At 34.2% G+C, this 17,427-nt stretch overlaps 2 protein-coding genes and 1 non-coding gene across 5 annotated transcripts; 2 read left to right on the top strand and 1 right to left on the bottom strand.

The window, feature by feature from the left end:
• The first annotated feature begins 1,502 nt into the window (after positions 1 to 1,502).
• Positions 1,503 to 12,436, top strand: LOC110617681 (thiosulfate/3-mercaptopyruvate sulfurtransferase 1, mitochondrial). Of its 2 annotated transcripts, XM_043957539.1 has the most exons (13): positions 1,654 to 1,739; positions 2,508 to 2,696; positions 5,647 to 5,706; positions 5,923 to 5,985; positions 6,377 to 6,501; positions 6,610 to 6,772; positions 9,667 to 9,726; positions 9,811 to 9,869; positions 10,351 to 10,432; positions 10,565 to 10,628; positions 11,312 to 11,379; positions 11,812 to 11,928; positions 12,263 to 12,436. In XM_043957539.1, exons 2-12 carry the CDS (start codon positions 2,580 to 2,582, stop codon positions 11,905 to 11,907), a joined length of 957 nt encoding a protein of 318 aa, XP_043813474.1. In that variant the 5' UTR covers positions 1,654 to 1,739; positions 2,508 to 2,579; the 3' UTR covers positions 11,908 to 11,928; positions 12,263 to 12,436. The 2 variants fall into 2 exon arrangements, with proteins under 2 accessions (XP_021616328.1, XP_043813474.1); XM_021760636.2 differs by lacking the exon at positions 12,263 to 12,436 and having other exon boundaries at positions 1,503 to 1,739; positions 11,812 to 12,234.
• A 1,694-nt stretch (positions 12,437 to 14,130) lies between these two features.
• On the top strand, positions 14,131 to 14,203 carry TRNAR-CCG. Its single transcript has one exon. It is a non-coding gene; the product is annotated as a tRNA-Arg (tRNA).
• Positions 14,204 to 14,420: 217 nt separating this feature from the next.
• Positions 14,421 to 17,019, bottom strand: LOC110616850 (putative rRNA methylase YtqB). Of its 2 annotated transcripts, none has more exons than XM_021759351.2 (6): positions 16,689 to 17,019; positions 16,520 to 16,583; positions 16,190 to 16,382; positions 15,860 to 15,927; positions 15,545 to 15,700; positions 14,421 to 14,752 (listed from the first exon to the last, which is right to left on the bottom strand). In XM_021759351.2, the coding sequence occupies exons 1-6, from the start codon at positions 16,936 to 16,938 to the stop codon at positions 14,629 to 14,631; spliced, it is 855 nt and encodes a 284-aa protein (XP_021615043.1). In that variant the 5' UTR covers positions 16,939 to 17,019; the 3' UTR covers positions 14,421 to 14,628. The 2 variants fall into 2 exon arrangements, with proteins under 2 accessions (XP_021615043.1, XP_021615042.1); XM_021759350.2 differs by having other exon boundaries at positions 15,860 to 15,933; positions 16,689 to 17,016.
• Positions 17,020 to 17,427: the final 408 nt, after the last annotated feature.

Here is a 17,427-nt window from a genome sequence, read left to right on the forward strand (position 1 = left end):
GGCTCATATTAGTTTCATGTTCATACATATTATATCTGAATTCCTTTATATAAATAGTTATAAAATGTAATTTGTATTGTAATATTTATAAATTTATATATTATATTTTAGATAAATGCTGTTTATATATTTTATAAAATTATAAAAAAATAAAATTACTAATAAAATATATTATATAAATTATATAATTAAAATGATAAATTACACTTTAATTCTTGAATTTTAGTATAATTAACGGATCAGTCATCCTATTTTTAAAATTCAACACATAAATCTCTGATTAAAATAGGATAAATGAGGAGAGAATATATTTTAATACTAATAATAACCTTCCCACTCCTTCTCTTTCTCTTGTATAATCAGATTTTCAATAAAAAAAAAAAACTCTTATTATCTTTATAGCTCCCACAACCATCTAAAAGCAACTAATTTCTCCCAAAATCTTTGCACACAAATCCTTCCCAACTCCATTCTCTTCTTTATTAACTTCTCCCCACAAGTCATATGGCAAGTCAAGAAAATAACATAATAGGTTGCAAGAATCAAAGTATTTGTTGAAGGGAGTTAGATTCTTAAAAATTCGCAATTCGGTGATATTAAAATCCTCCATGTATCAAAGCATATGCACTCTAAAGAATTTTCCTTTATATTTATGGAAGGTATTGAGAGTTGTATTTTTCCTTTATATCATTTTGGAATTCTTATTCTTCTATGAACTTTTAGTGTAACTACAAATGTCGGAAGAGTGATAATTGAAATTGACAAGACATATCTACTCTTTACTTCTTCTTTTCCATTTGATCTCTCTCCATTTTAATTTGAAGGTTTATATATTATCAAGAGATAATGAAATTTCATTTTTACCGGTGTTAAAAAAATACGCTTAAAATATAAGATTTCAAGAAATGTTGTGTGGCCGTGTATAACGATCAACATTATTCATTTTTGGACTAGATAATGGTGAAGACCGAAAACTGTTGGAGTGAAGATGGACTTTTGGTTCAACTTGAAATTTTAGATTTTCTGTTTCAATACTCAAATAAAAAACGCCAACTCATTTGCATGTTTTTGCTCATCTCCGTTTCATGATTCTTATCTCAAATTGAAAATGCCGAAAAAATTTATTTATAACAATTTATTAATAAAATTATGGATGAAAAAATTTTAGATTGGATAAATTTAAAATTTAAAAATCTAAAGGTTTAATTTTAAAAAATAAGAGACAGATATATTAATTATATTAAAATTTAAAAATTAAAATATAATTTATTTTAATTAAAATATATAAAATTAGATGTGATTATACTAATTAAATAACAATAATAATAATTAAATTTTTAAATAAATTAAATTTATTATAATAGATCTAAATTGAATTTAATACCAATTTAAATATTAAAAATATTAATTAAATTTAAATTTAAATATAAATAAAATCTCCGAAGATTTCAAATTCATTTCAAAAGAAAAAAAAATCATCCGATGAGACCGGATATCCCGAAACGTTTCGAAGTAAAAAAGCGCTATTCACCAAGCAGCAAAATAAGCTGCCGCCGTCGATGTCGTCAATCAGCATCATAAACGGGCAGAAAATTGATTGCCCTTTGGCTTCACATCTATTTTCTATGGTCTTTGAGTAAATGGCATCATCCGCTTTCACCAGGGCTCTATTGGGTCATCGTTTGTTTCGCTCCTCGCACTCCTCACACAAAACTCAAATCTTTACTCCTCTCTTTAATGTGAGTGCCACAGAACTCCATTTTTCTAAAATGATTACCCTATGTTTGTCTCTAGTATTTGATTCTATATATGGATTTTACTCCCTTTCTTCTGTTTTCCGTTTCAACATGTGACTTTGGGTTTTCTACTTGTGTTGGATTGTTGTGCTTTTTTGGGTATTGATTTCGATTATTCCGTTTTCAAGTATCGATTATTTTGTTTTATGAAGTTTGAGCTTGTGATGGTAAAATTTATGGCTTGTTGCTGCAATCAACCTTGAGTTACCTGAGTTGAAATCGTGCGTACTGTAAGTTGATTGCTTTAGACTGTGTGCGCTACTGCATTTTCAATTTTCTTGCTAGCTAAATTTGAGTAGTGATGTTTCATGTACTTATGCTTATTGATATATGTGTGAGCTTCAGAATTGGTGGTGGGTTATTGGCCGCTTCTTTGTTGTTTCCAAATTACTATAGAATGTCTGCTATTTTTTTTTTTTTTTTTTGGGTGGGGGGGAGCATAGCTGCTTGTGATCTGCCTCTCTTGGCTTAAAGGATTCTGCATTAACAACTATTGTTGTTTGTTTATGTTTTACAGGACTTATTTTTTTCAAACGTTTTTACTGCTTTCTGAATTAGCTATCGTTTTGAAAAAGCTTCAACTTTTTATCAGCACTGATAATTATAGCACTTTATCTCTAAAAAAAGAGATAACTATAGCACTTATTTGTAGCCGTATTAATTATTCCAAGCTTCCTTTTGATCTTTAGTATATATTTTATGTTTCTGCAGAAAAGATCATTTCATCTGCTGGCTGATCCTGTCTATACATCATATAAGACGTCTGGCTGGGTTCCTCGAGTCATGGCTTCCTCTGTTGTTGGTTCAAAAGCTAATTTTTCTACACATTCTTTGTCTACAAATGAACCTGTTGTATCTGTTGATTGGCTCCATGAAAATCTCAGGAAGCCGGATATGAAGGTATAATCCATAGTTGTTGAATTGAGAATCAAGAATTGGAATCTTCATTTTATCAATTGAGAATCGAATCTAATTGTAAGATGCTATAAAAAAATCTAAAAATTATCTAAAAATAATATATGTTCTAAAAATAAGTGAAGAAATTCTTATAATGACATATTTTGATAAATATATAATTATCATTTATACGCTTAGAAATATTCTTTATAATAGAATAATATGTATTTCTATCTTATATAGCTTTATCATTTATGTTATAAATTATGAACTTTGGAATTGTAGAGAGTAGTTATCATTATAAATATGCTGAAACTTTTGTTTAAATTTGATCAAATAATTAAAAATAATAAAAAAAGATAGCAAGTTATTATAAATTATCATAACTTGACAATTATAATTACTCAAGTAAATTTAACTAAAAAGAAAAAGAAGAAAGAGACGAGAATGAGTGGTACAGGAAAAGTAGTTAAGGAAAGATTTTATATACACTTTTCCTTATAAAAATGAATGAGATCTTAAATTTTAAAATATAAGGTCACAGAGCTTTTTTTCAAATCATACCTAAATAAAATTTATTTTTTCAAATCATGCAGGATCCGAAAATATTTTCGGATCCTGTGTGTCAAACCTGAGTGTTCGGCAGTCATACTGCCGAACACTCTTCTTCGACAACATTGATGTCGAACAGCCACGCGGAGCCTTTGTTCGACACCATTGGTGTCGAACGGCCACGCGGACACTGGTGTTCGACATCAATGGTGTCGAACACCAGTCGCTCTTGCCACGGGAGCAGTCAAACTGCTCCCGTGGCACAGGAGGCGTGTTCTGCACTCCACGCCTGTCGGATCCCGAACCCTTCTCTGCCACGCCCCGCGTGGCGCTGTGCATGCACAGCGCGGTACGGGAGCCTTAACTCTTCCTTCCGTCTCCATTTTCGGCTTTCTCTGCCATCTCCACTTCCAGTTTCTTCTCCTTCTTTCCTTTCTTCTTCCATTTCCAGTTTCTTCTCCTTCTTTCCTTTCTTCTTCAAATTTCTTCTTCTTCTCCATAAGTTCTCAACAGAAATTTTTAAGGTTCAACGTCTGCATCTGCGAGCGAGGTATTTATTTAAATTATTTTTGAATTAATTTTTTTTTGAATTAATAGTTAAAATTTTATATCAGATTTCATTTTATAATTTTATTTTATTTTTACATAAAAAAAAATTAATTCAAAAATAATTTCTCGCTCGCAGATGCAGACGTTGAACCTTGAAAATTTCTGTTGAGAACTTATGGAGAAGAAGAAGAAATTTGAAGAAGAAAGGAAAGAAGGAGAAGAAACTGGAAATGGAAGAAGAAAGGAAAGAAGGAGAAGAAACTGGAAGTGGAGATGGCGGAGAAAGCCGAAAATGGAGTCGGAAGGAAGAGTTAAGGCTCCCGTACCGCGCTGTGCACGCGGGGCGTGGCAGAGAAGGGTTCGGCACTATAAGTGCCGAACTCTTCTTTTTGACAGACTCTACCGTGTCTGGCAGACCCATCAGGCGTGGAGTGCAGAACACCTCCTGTGCCACGGGAGCAGTTTGACTGCTCCCGTGGCAAGGGCGACTGGTGTTCGACACCATTGAACACCAGTGTCCGCAATGGTGTCGAACAAAGGCTCCGCGTGGCTGTTCCACTCTGTTCGACACCAAAAGTGTCGAACAAGAGTGTTCGGCAGTCATACTGCCGAACACTCAGGTTTGACACACAGGATCCGAAAATATTTTCGGATCCTGCATAATTTGAAAAAATAAATTTTATTTAGGAATGATTTGAAAAAAAGCTCTAAGGTCACATGGATTCACTATTGATTCTTTCGATACATTTGCAATTTACCTTATATATTTGAACCACTAGGATATGGATTCGAATCGAGAATCGCAGGATTCGAATCGAGAATCGCAAGATTCGAATCAAGAATTGTATAATTTAGGTATATTTAAGATTCACTCCATAGATTCTAATCGATTTGTTGGGAAATTGATTCAACTTGCAAGATTCGAGTCAAGAATCATATATTCTATTGCTAGTTTTGCCATGTTCCTCTTGAAACTCCATTTTTCTCCCATTTGATTGTTTAGAAACAAGTGACTTCTTTTATGATACATGATTATGCAAGCTATTAATTCTTAGGATTATGGGACTTTGTTAAGCTTATATCAGTTAAAATTTTTTTTGAAATTGCAAAACAACATTAAGGAAAAAAATCCACTAGCTTTTGTTAATGTAGGCTTTTTTGTAAGTGTGTGGTTACCTGCACAAGGCATGTATGTATTGCTATAAAGTATATGTCAGCCGAATCTCTTGCCCTTGTGTCTTGTCTCCTTTTTGTTCTCTACCTCTTCCCCTGCCCTCTTTCTTAAGAAAGGGAAAAAATTACAATTTTTAGCGGACACTGATGGTGCTCTATCCTACAAAAGAAAAGGGAGTTACATTATGTATCTCAAGCCCTGTAAAGATTTTGGAAAACTGAGTAAGTTTGTTTACATGGTAACCTTTTAGGAGTGACTGCCTGGATGAATTCTGTTTTTCCTTTTCGTGATTTCATCATTTCCTGCAAATGTTTGCTGAATGAAACCACAACACTGGCAGCTATTCTATATCTTGTATTCCAGACCTGAGTCATAAAATTCAAAATGCACATATTGAATTCTCTGATAGCACTGAAATCTAAAGGCCTTGCATTCGGGTGAATGGGACTCCACTTATCATCAAGTTCACTGTTTTAGATCTTTTGGCCAAATGCTGATATGATGTCTACTTCTAGTTAAGTTCATGTTCTAGTTACATGCATAGTCATAGTTATTGACCTATAGTATGTTTCATCTAATTGATCATTTTATAAATTCTAATTTAGTGTAAATGAACTTCAGTTGCACCTATTTTACTTACTGCACAAATTTGTCACTGTATTCCTGATTATCATTCAGGTGTTGGATGCGTCATGGTACATGCCAGATGAACAAAGGAATCCAATTCAAGAGTATCAGGTACTGACTACGGTTTTATTTTTGAGGAGTCTGATTTAATTGGTTTGGATACAATCTAAACAGTCTTGAACAATTATTTTATCTTCAATTTTTTCATTTAGAAAACTTTTTATCTATTCCTTAAATTTATAGGATCTTCATATTCTACTGTCAAATCCACTTCAAAGTTCATATCCAATTTGTTCTTAGTCATTTAATATCTTCTTTACCTAACAGGTGGCTCACATTCCTGGTGCTCTTTTCTTTGATGTGGATGGGATATCAGATCGAACAACAAATGTGAGATACTCTCTGTCATTTCTTATGAGCATGTAAATATTATATTTGCTTCTCCTCAGAAGTGGTTATATAAGATAACTTTGTGTAATGCTTCTTAGTTATATGTATTTGTCATCCCTTAATTCTTTCCCTTTGCCTTGGTTTACAAAAAAATCCCCAATACTGCTATTATTAGCGTGGTGCTTCACTATTATTTTTTGGATGAATGCAACATTACTTTTTTTGTTGCAAGTGTTTTGAATATGCTTTGGACAAAACACTTACAGTCATCTGCCTTATAGAGCGACAACGAAAACTTCTAGCTTGGTCGTCATGTATCGTTCTGCTATGTACATTGTTGGTTCTTCTCATTTTGTTTCTTGATTATGTGAGAATTGCAAACTTTTATCAGTTGCCACATATGTTGCCTTCGGAGGAAGCTTTTGCAGCTGCTGTTTCTGCTCTTGGAATTGAAAATAAGGATGGTGTGGTTATTTATGATGGCAAGGGACTGTTTAGTGCCGCTCGTGTCTGGTGGTGAGTTGTGGAATTGAAAATATGTCAACTTTTGTGGAACATGCATAATGCGAATGTATGCAACTAGTCTAATCTTTTTCCTGTTTCTTTTTTTAATGAAATGAAAAGGATGTTTCGAGTATTTGGGCATGACAAAGTCTGGGTGTTAGATGGTGGTCTGCCAAGATGGCGTGCATCTGGTTATGATGTTGAATCTAGTGCTTCTGGTGATTCCATCTTGAAAGCTAGTGCTGCCAGTGAGGCAATAGAGAAAGTATATCAAGGCCAGGCAGTAAGTTCTCAGTTTATGTTAAAGATCCCATATCATTAATTTAAAAATTACATCTTATTCACCTGTGGAGGAGGTATAAAAATTCTGTAATCGATAGGGTTAATAACATAGCCCATGGTTTACTGTCACATATGCTTTTTAATTAAATGATGATTGTCATTTGGGGGTTAAAGTGCTTGATTACTCCATTGATATGGGATTCATCCCATAATAGTCATTTTAAACCTTTCAAATGGTGAAAGAACAAGCAAAATGGCTAGACTGACCACTGCAGTATGATTTTCAGAAATACTGTAGGTAGCAACTGCTTATTGAGTTTTCTTCATTCAATCTGTTCACTGGTTTTTATATGTTATTTCTTATGTGAACAACTCTTTAATTGCAAACCAAAATAGCTACTTTTTGAATCTACCTGTGCGAGTGTGCGTGTGTGAGCAAGTGAGCAAAAGAAAGGTTTTTGTCACATATAGAAAGAATAAGTAGTAAGATAGGCTTTTGGAGGGAAAAGTTATAACTGCTGTAATTGTTGTCAGTTGTAACTGAATGAGGAATTTGGAGGGAAATAAATGTTAGTTAGAAGGTTGTTACTCATGTACATGTATAAAGGAGATAGCTCATACCTGTAAATGGCATTCAAGAATAATCAATAATATCTCTCCCTATCTTCTCATCTCCCTCTTTGTTCTCACCTCCCTTCTCTAATTCTTTCCTCATCTCCTTTCTGAATTCTCTTCTCATCTGAATCTGTTCCCTTTTCATCCCCAATTCTTCTTCCTTTTCTCATCCCCATTTTTATTCTTAGCCTTGTGCTAACAATTGGTATCAGATGAAGGTTTAAAGCTTCCTGAAATTCCAGGTTCTTTGCAATGTTATTTCTCTATTCTTCTTCTTCTCCTCTCTAAATTTATTCTTCCTTCTTCCCAGATATTTCTTCCCCTCCTTCCTTTGTTGTTCTCCTTTCTTTCCCTGGATTTTCTTTCTTTCTTTTACCTGAAATTTCTCCATTTTTCTTTCCCCTTTTGCCTTCTTTCCTTGACAAATCTTGTTTCTCCTTTCTTTCTTTCTTTTTTCTTACTTTCTTGAATTAGATTTCCTTCTTCCTTTGTTAGTTTTTGGTTATTCCTTTGTTCTTTTCTTTAAGTTTTCACTTTGTTCATTTCAAGAAACCTGTTTCTTGAAGTGCTTGAAATTTCAATCTAGGGTTTTTATTGAAATTAAAATATTTTTTTTCTGCAATCTTAAGGTTCTCATTTCTTTCCCAATTTTTCTTGGATACAAAATACAATCAGTCCATGGAACAAGAAGATTGGCAAATAAAGATCTTACAAAAGCTTCTTGAATGTGTTGAGAGATTGCAAGAAGAGTTGTGCAAGAAACCAGATCATGAATTGAGAAAATCTGAAAAGCCTGATGTTAGTGAACCGAGAACTGATGAAGATTTCCTTTTTGGAAATTCTTACAAGCCAAATGAAAGCCAAGTTGGTGATGGTTCCGATAAGAATGACAAGGTTCATATTTAGATGGGTCACGATTTTCTTTCCCTTAATGACATGTTTAGTTCTCATAGGAGTGAAATTCAGCAGAAATTTGGGAATGATGCTAATGGTTCAAATAATGAGAACAATCGGGGTTTCGAAATAGGTCATAAAGAGGTTGACAATGTTGGCAGTGAAGAAGATGAAGAGTTTGATATTATTGGCATTGCAGAGGAGATTGTCTCATATCAATCATATTCAATTCAAATTGAAGAACTAGCTGCTAACAATCAAGAAGACATTGAAGAAGGAAACTTCAACATCTATTGAGCATTTCAGTGTTGTGAAGACAGACCAACAATTTTGTCATGGCCTTCAATATATAACTAAGCAGGATGAGATTCTTGTTGCTGGAGTTCAACAGATAAAGAAGAACCTTACTGGATTACCTTTCACTTCATGGAGAATTACTATTGTAATACGGTAGCCATGATGGGCATTGCAATTTCTTGGAGCGATGAGGATAATTTGAACTTATTAATTCAAGAGGATCTTGATTGTGATTTCTATTCTTGTGAGTTCCTAATTTCCATGGAGGATAAATGGGAGAAATCAAGAATGCTAATGAAGAAATTAATCTTGGAAGGAGCTGCATCTGTAATTCCTAAAGAAAATTTGTTTGAAAGATGGAGAAGGCAGCGAAAGAAAGGATTTCAATCCTTAACAATTGGGTATCAGCTGCTAGAACAAGATGCAACTTGGAGGATCGGTCTTTTATGGAATTAATTTGCTAGCAGAAGATGCTTTTTTGGATTCTCACATTCTTTCGGCTAATGAGAGGTTCTTGAAATTCCTTTCAATTTCCAGCATTTTTACATTCTTGGGGACAAGAATGTGCTCAAGGGGAAGGTATTGTCACAGATAGAAAGAATTAGTAAGATAGGCTTTTGGAGGAAAAAGTTGTAATTGCTGCAACTGTTGTCAGTTGTAAGTGAATGAGGAATTTGGAGGGAAATAAATGTTAGTTAGAAGGTAGTTACTCATGTACATGTATAAAGGGGAGAGCTCTTATCTGTAAATGGCATTCAAGAATAATCAATAATATCTCCCTATCTTCTCATCTCCCTCTCTTTCCTCATCTCTTCTCTAATTCTTTCCTTATCTCTTCTCTAATTCTTTCCTCATCGCCTTTCTGAATTCTCGTCTCATCTGAATCTGTTCCCTTTTCATCCCCAATTCTTTTTCCTTTTCTCATCCCCATTTCTCTTCTTAGCCTTGTGCTAACAATTTTCTTTTTTTATTATTTCTATAGTTGCAAAGGGTTAAATTTATGTTATCATGACATGAAACTCTCTTCGGTGATGGAATATAAATTTATGTCCATTGAAGATTTCAATGTTACGCATATCTCTACTGTAGGTTGGACCAATCACATTTCAGACGAAGTTTCAACCACAACTTGTTTGGACTCTTGAGCAGGTTTAGTTCAATAATAATTGTTCTAATAGAATGTTTCTAATTTCTGGACTATTTGTGCGCATGTTTACTCTGGACATTTTCCAGGTTAAACAAAACATTGAGGACAAGTCTCACCAACACATAGATGCCCGCTCAAAGGCCAGGTATTCTTTACAAAAATATGCTTGCTTGTTCTAATTTTTGCTGCCCATAGTGAAAGTAGTTGCATCATCAATATTACAAGTGTCAGCAATTTTAAAACTAAAATCCTGCTTGTCTTGTGCTACCCACATGGTAGTTTTTTTGAAAATATGGAGAAAGAGAAAAGATTACTTATTGTGTTTATAGTTTTAGAAACCGTAGGATGGGCTTCCAAGGGATGTTTTATCGTAAGTGTCAAAATGCTAAGCAACACATATTAAATATAATAGTGTGACTGAGGACATTTATGGAGGAGTAACATAGGCTACCACTATTGGGGATTACATTTACCAATTGTAATTTACTGTTTTATCATACTTATGGACGGATTTACCATGAATACTGAAGATGGTGTTCCTTGGATATTGGAACATGCTATTTGAGATAAGATTTATAGAGAGAGAGAATAGGAAGCAGTTTGATGGAGATCTACTCTTCTTGCAGATTTGATGGGGCTGTGCCGGAGCCTCGAAAGGGAATAAGAAGTGGTCATGTACCCGGCAGCAAGTGCATTCCTTTTCCCCATGTAAAATATCAACTTATTCTGAGTAGATTATGAATCATGGGGATAAGTGTGGCATTTTTTGATATTATAATCTCTAAACAAGTTTCTTATTTTGACTTTTCCTTCATCATTATGAATGTTGTTTCATTGCAGTTGTTAGATGCTTCGCAGACACTCTTACCCGCTGATGAACTTAAGAAACGATTTGATCAAGAGGGTGAAGACCTTTTTCTTCCCTTCATTTCCTTAGATTTTTTTCAATTTATTTCTTTTTCATTTTTCGTAATTATATTTTTGCACCAGTTACTAATTGAATTCTATATCCAATTTATAGCATTTATGTTGGCTGCATAATTTCAGAATGGCAAGTGATCTATTTGTTAAGATTTTGAGGGTAGACATAATTGCATAATTGTTAAGTGTTGCACAGAAAAAGCTTTCTTAAAGCCATTGATTTGCGAGAAGTAAATAATGGTGGAGAACATTATAGTTGACATTTTTAGCTGTTATATCTAGCTTCTTTGGGAATGGGAAAATCTCAAATTTTTGAAATGGGATCTGAATCATTTGAACACACAACCTCACTCACATTAAACATGTGGCCAAGTAGCTGACACCACTGGTGAACAATTGTTTAATTTTGTTACTTTGCATCTGGTTTTATTTATATAACAAAAAATATAAGTTTTAACAAACTTTGTTCAATTTCTTTTGTGCCTTGCATTCAATATTTAATAAACAATTTTGTTAGCCCAGATGATCCTGTTTCATATCAGCTGAAACCCTGAGTTGGTGCTGTAGACATTAAACTTTATTTAGTTTCCCCTAAATTTGTGGGTTGACATATGGCTTTTGTTATTTTCTGATAGTTTGGTGAGCTAATTATATGTCTTTCTGCAGGCATCTCTCTGGACAGGCCAGTTGTGACTTCATGTGGGACTGGTGTAACTGCTTGCATACTTGCTTTGGTATTTAACCTCTTCTTGTTATGCACTAATGATACATCTCCGCTTTAGGATGTAGTTTGACTCTCGGGAATGGGAATCTAGTGCCATGAATAGTTTCATGCATGTGTACGCATACATCAACAGAAAATGCATGGAAGGGTGGCATGAGTGATAATACCTTTTACTTGTCCTGCTGGATGTATGTGCTTCCACATCTGAACCAAAAAAAAAAAAACACAGAAGACTGTGGATGGTAATATCTTTAACTCATTTATGCGGGAGATACGCGTACAATCTACTGAATGAAAATGGACAGAATTGTCGGTTGTTTCCAAACTCTATGCATTGTTCGACCAATTGAGTGGAGGAACGTGATTAAGAGGACTGGAATTTTGTTCTGAACCAGTGCAAAATTTTATTGTATGAAAATAACCTTCATACTTTTGTCCTCAGGGTCTGCACCGACTTGGGAAGCAAGATGTTGCAGTCTATGATGGATCATGGACTGAATGGGGAGCTCATCCTGAGACACCTGTTAACACTTCATAAATCTGGAAGCTTGGAAGCAATGTACGTGGTGTGTTGAAAGAGTTTGTATCTAAAGCAGTTGAACAACTAGTGTCATTTTTCTAAGATCATTTTTGAGTTGCAGTTACACTTTGAAAATTCCATTACCCTTTTATCAAAAACCGTTGGCATCACATTGCAAAACTTTATACTGGGTGTCTGATGGAGGAAAATGAAATAAGAACTTTTTAGGAAGGAATTGAAGCATGGTTTCATAAGTTTCGTAACGGTTCTGCATCATCGTTTATGCAATTGATTTATTTGTGTTCGTTGACGAAAATGAAAAACTAGCATGATTCTTCTTCTGAACCAGGAGTTTTTTTAAATCAATTTGTAGGATTCACGGGCTACGATCGTGTTGGTAACATTCAGGTTACATGACCGGTGGGCAGATTTATGTTTGATTGCTGTTTCATTTGCAGAGCAGTTCTATGGAATTATGGATGAATGATTTTAAGCAAATTTTTCTATTTTGGAGTTTGTATGGGAATGGAGAATCATGCTATCCACCAATATATCTCATACTGATCGGTGCAGTTGCAATCAAAACTCGTCGGGATTGAACCTCGGTGACCATCAACAGGAGGAATTGTAAGAGCTATCCCGCGGAAATTATGGAAATTTTCAGCTGTGAGAAACTTGTTAATATGCAGATTTTGTTGAAACTAAAATGGAACCGAGGGATAAAGAAGAGAAAGAATGAGCACTTCTTACGTCTTAGGAGTAAACTAGATAATAGTTGATTGTCCAAATAAAAACACAATGGCAAGGAAATATAGAGATTAGGGAATGCCAAAATACAATATAACTTTTCTTGTTTCTTATAGACCTTGTTGGGTGATCAACAGCAGATCGAGATCAGAGATGGAAGGTTCAGAATTGACGCCCTGATGATTTGTCAAAAACTCTTAACAAGCTCTCTGGGGCCACGCACTTATCCTTCATGCATGGCCTCTCCTGAATTGCGACTGGTGATGCCAGGATTTGCAATTCTTTTCTGTACGTTGCTGCTTTTCTTCCCTGTCCAAAAAAATTTACGTTGAAGTCAGCCCGGCCTAGATTTTTACTTCATTAACAAAATTTCAAAAAAGGCTTAAGTGATGACCCCAGGAGTCGTGAAATTCCAACTAGGCACATCGAAGCATCTCGGCTGTGTTCATCTTATTCCTCCAGGAGTCATCCTCCCGACTTCTCCGTGATCTTACCCTTCCTTTCTCAAGCAGCAATCCTTTGCCCCGATGCGCACCTCTGTCTGTTTTTATTCTCGCTTATCAAGCATTCCTCTGCTATTAACTTGTGGAGCTCGAGATTGAGGCGTGGCACAAGCATTTGGAACTACAAACCGAGGCAAGTACAGAAGGGGATCAGCTTCATAGAATGAATAAAGAAAGGATGAGTGAACTACAAAGAAGAATTTGTACCGACTGATGAGGGTTCACATACCATAATCGTTGGAAAAGGAGGATAAGTTGGCAGGATGGAAAAATTCTTAATTCTTTCACAAATAAAGAACCTAAAAAGCCTGTGATTACAATTGAAAATGAAGCATTCAAAATTGAGCAAAATCAGTCAGATTTAGAAGATATAGAATAAAAATCTTATATCGCATAAGGAAATAGTCAGTAGAGTATCGGATCTAGAATTAATAGATAAATCAAATATTAATTCTCAATTTAAGTATAAGAATCGAATTTTGTACCAATACAAGACCAAGACTTTGTCATCAGGCATCATCCCTTTGATGCTCCCACTGAACTAGGATCGCGATTTTCTAATTTTCCTTTTGTAGTTGATGTTAGTATGATAGCAAGATACATGGGATTTTTTTTTTTTTTCCTCTTGAGGCAACTAGCATGTCTTTCAGTTTGAATTTAGGAAAATAATAGGAACAGTGGAAGGGAATGTTTGTGTTGAGAAGCATCAGTACTCATTTAAACCTGCCCTTTGATATGAATTTAGTGGTTCCTTAGCTGAATCTCCAAGATAGAGTTTAGTCATTTTAAGGGCATTTTCACTATATTTTTTCCCAAGAAATAGTTTGTTTTGTTTCATGGCATGTTTAATTGTTTTTGTAATTGAAAGTGAAAATTGGATGTCTAGAAGTCCTCAGTAGAAAACATTTTTGAATTTTGCTTGTTAAATAGTTCAAAATAAACTTTAAAGAAATAAATTTTATATTTTGTTTAATGCAAATCACCTCAAATTGATCGCGTGGCCTAATGGATAAGGCGCTCGCCTCCGGAGCGGGAGATTGTGGGTTCGAGTCCCATCGCGATCGTTTTTTTTTTTGCCGCCATCACAGGACTAATTCTTTCTTCTATATAATATATATATATATATATTTTTTTTTAAATTAATCTCTCTTTTTTTTTTTTTTTTTTTTTGAGACATCCCCTCCTCCTCAATAATATGTTGCATGCACTCCATAATGCTACAAGATATATCTTCAAATCAGCATATAAGGGGGCAGGATAATAAAGTAAAACAAAACAACAGAAAATTCAACTATTCAATCATTGTCATTCAACCCTCTCCCTCAAGATATCCATAATTAAAGATGTTTCGAGTGTTTATGAGTCCGAACACTTGTCAAGAATCAAGGGAAGAAAAAAAAATTGGTCACTGTTTCACAATACAACAAAGACAAAAAGGTCCTAGGTTACAAAAATATCGACTACCAGTATCATCATTGTGACCGTGACTTTACTTCTTGAACAAGAATACAAGTACTGGTGCTAAAGGTCGATTCAACATCTGGAACTTGCAACATATCCACTCGTCAACTGATAATCCAGAAGCAAAACTTTCAACCGTCTCCAATTCTTCCCTGGATGGAGCAACCAAAAGATATCATTAACCAGTTAAACTTATATGATTCTCCCCACAGAAATTGGTATTAATAACAGAATAAGGAAAAAGAAATGATGTACTAAGACATATAATCCCTTCGTTGGGTACAATTTATTTTGCAAGAAAATAATTTCAATGAATTCTTGCAAAATCAGGTAAGATTTCAATTTCTTCTACAATGAAAATTCTTTAAGCTAAAAAGGATTAAATTTTTTTTCATTCGAAATAAGAAAGTTGCTAGGAAAAAAAGTCAATTGAATTGAATTTTTGTTAAATTATTTCTAAACGAAGGGAATAAGAACAATGTTGCAGATATATGGTGTAGGCTATACCAAACTCCGTCAGAGAACAGAAAGAATAGCAAAAGTATATTATAAATTATATAATGCATGCAGGCAATTTTATCTGGAACGGCAAAAAGACACATTAAACATGATGAAAGTAGATCCCAAAAAATTACCAAGCAATTATTTAAAAAAATAAATTACAAAAAAAAAACTGTACTCATATATGTGCCTCGACTCTTATTGTTTTTATCACTAATAGTATCAGGAAAAAACACACCAAATGCGTGATTAGCAAAATTCCAATACATGGACATGAAAAAAAGATGGAATTCTCCTGGCTGAGTACAGCATAAATAAAAACTTATAAAACAAAATCAGAAATCAACTAACTGCTTAGTGTTTGTTTCAAGCACCACGGCAAAGAAATAGCTGTGCGAACACATAGTTGTGACACCAAGAATCATGCAGAGAAAAAAATTTACCTTCCACCAGGATGTCCCACATACACAACTAAACTGATGAGTCCTCCAGGCACTAAGACCCTCTTTGCAGACTCTATTGCCATCATGGTTGTTTCTGGAACTGTTGTTAGAGCTTTGTCACCTCCTGGAAGGTAGCCCAGGTTGAATGCAACAAGCCTAATAGAACAAATGGCATTAGGTTTCTTCAATCAAAATCAGCAATAAGGCTGTAGTAAAAGAAAATTCTAACAGGTGACATGTGAAAAAGGTGTATCTTTACGGCAACACAAACTAGAAAGAGCCAAAAAGAAGTACAAATTTCAGCACAAAGTGTACCTTACAGGGCTATTTTCTGGAATAATTTCTTCTATTCTACTGTGACAGATGGAAAAGAGCTTTACAAGCTGTTTCTGTAAAAATTTTAGTTTCATCAGGGACAAATGACCACAATCAAAAGAAACTGTTAGTGGAAAATAAGATTAATTAATCTCATCTGTTTCAAAAGGCCAATAAAAGAAATAAATAAATAAATAAATCAGATGTTCAATTCAAGTAATTTTGGTCATACAAGATGCAACTACAAATGCCAGAATCAAGCACCCAGTACGCCAAACCGTAGTGATTAACTGTAAAGAAAGAGGAGGGGGGCTTGGAAAATAGAATTACCTCCTTGGGAGTGACATTTTCATCAAGCAATGAAGAAGTGTTCTCTAAAGCATCTCTCTGGATGTCCATTCCGTAAACACGAGCAGTGCCTGATTCATCAGCCACCATTTTAAGCATGGCTAAGGTGTCGTAGCCGTTCCCGCAAGTAGCATCTATAACCGTGTCCCCTTTCTGGACTACATGCTTCCATACCCTGAAATTGAATTACCAAATCATAGTAATAACAAAATAGATGCATAAAGAAGAATCACGCCATGGAAATAGATATTATGACTTGTTATTGCCAAAATTAGGAGGAACAACAAATTAAGCTGAGGATGAAGTACCTACAAATGGGCTACTTCAGTTGCCTTCTTCTTGCCCAAAACATAACCCACTAAATCATCCTCCAAACCTGTAATTGGAGTTAGACCGTCATTCACCAAAGTCTGAAACTTTTAAGCAAAATTGACGAAACCCATTTATAATTATAAACACGTAAATAGATTAAAAGGGGCACCTGTTAGGGGAGATTCAGTTGAGGATGTAGTAACATTGGAATTGGAAGTATGTGTAACAGTAGCATATAATTTTCGATATTGGTGAATATTAGAAATGGATATAGAGAAAGAGGAGAGATTAGATGAGAAGCAAAGAGTGAGATTAGAGGTTGGGAGAGGTTGAATGCTGTTGCTCAGGCAGTTGATGGTAATCCTTCTGTAGAATCGTTTCAAGTAATTTGATTGCGGGAAACATCTCAACCCTAACATTTTCCTTTACCTTGGTGAGCCGTTTGCGTTTAGTTTGGCTCCATTTTTTAACAATTGTATCTCTTTCGTCCCAAGCTGCAGCCCCACAAGAAGGATTTGGCGCTAAGGTTAGCCGGTGAATTATTATTAACTTCATTGTGAATAATTGCTTATTAAATATATTTAATATAAACTTAAAGTTTATGTGTAAATGAATTTTATAATTATTAAATTAATTATTTATGTTACTATTTGTCTGGGCTAGATTGAATTTTATACAATAAATAAAAAAAATTGTTTTGCAATAAAGCCGAGCTTATTCTCTTATTTATTTATATGTTATTTAGTTTAGTTATTAGCTATTTTAATTAAAATAATTTACTTCGTATTTTATTATTCTAGATTTATCGTTGATAATAAAATTTCTGTACTAGTGAGTTTCCTCATTCTTCACAAAAAATATATTTATTTTTATTTTACTATAATTTTAAAATATAATTAATATAGTTA

Source organism: Manihot esculenta, chromosome 6 (assembly GCF_001659605.2).
Source record: "Manihot esculenta cultivar AM560-2 chromosome 6, M.esculenta_v8, whole genome shotgun sequence".
Lineage (NCBI taxonomy): Eukaryota > Viridiplantae > Streptophyta > Magnoliopsida > Malpighiales > Euphorbiaceae > Manihot > Manihot esculenta.

Bases quoted from the DNA above. Each gene is read 5' to 3' on its own strand.
- LOC110616850 (XM_021759350.2), bottom strand. From the start codon at position 16,938: ATGTTAGGGTTGAGATGTTTCCCGCAATCAAATTACTTGAAACGATTC. The intron at 15,934-16,189 runs GTAATTCTATTT...AAATTTTTACAG, and splicing joins AAAATGTCACTCCCAAGGAG to AAACAGCTTGTAAAGCTCTT. The intron at 14,753-15,544 runs GTAAATTTTTTT...TGCTCCATCCAG, and splicing joins GTGGGACATCCTGGTGGAAG to GGAAGAATTGGAGACGGTTG.
- LOC110617681 (XM_021760636.2), top strand. From the start codon at position 1,641: ATGGCATCATCCGCTTTCACCAGGGCTCTATTGGGTCATCGTTTGTTT. The intron at 5,707-5,922 runs GTACTGACTACG...TTTACCTAACAG, and splicing joins ATCCAATTCAAGAGTATCAG to GTGGCTCACATTCCTGGTGC. The intron at 9,727-9,810 runs GTTTAGTTCAAT...GACATTTTCCAG, and splicing joins TTGTTTGGACTCTTGAGCAG to GTTAAACAAAACATTGAGGA.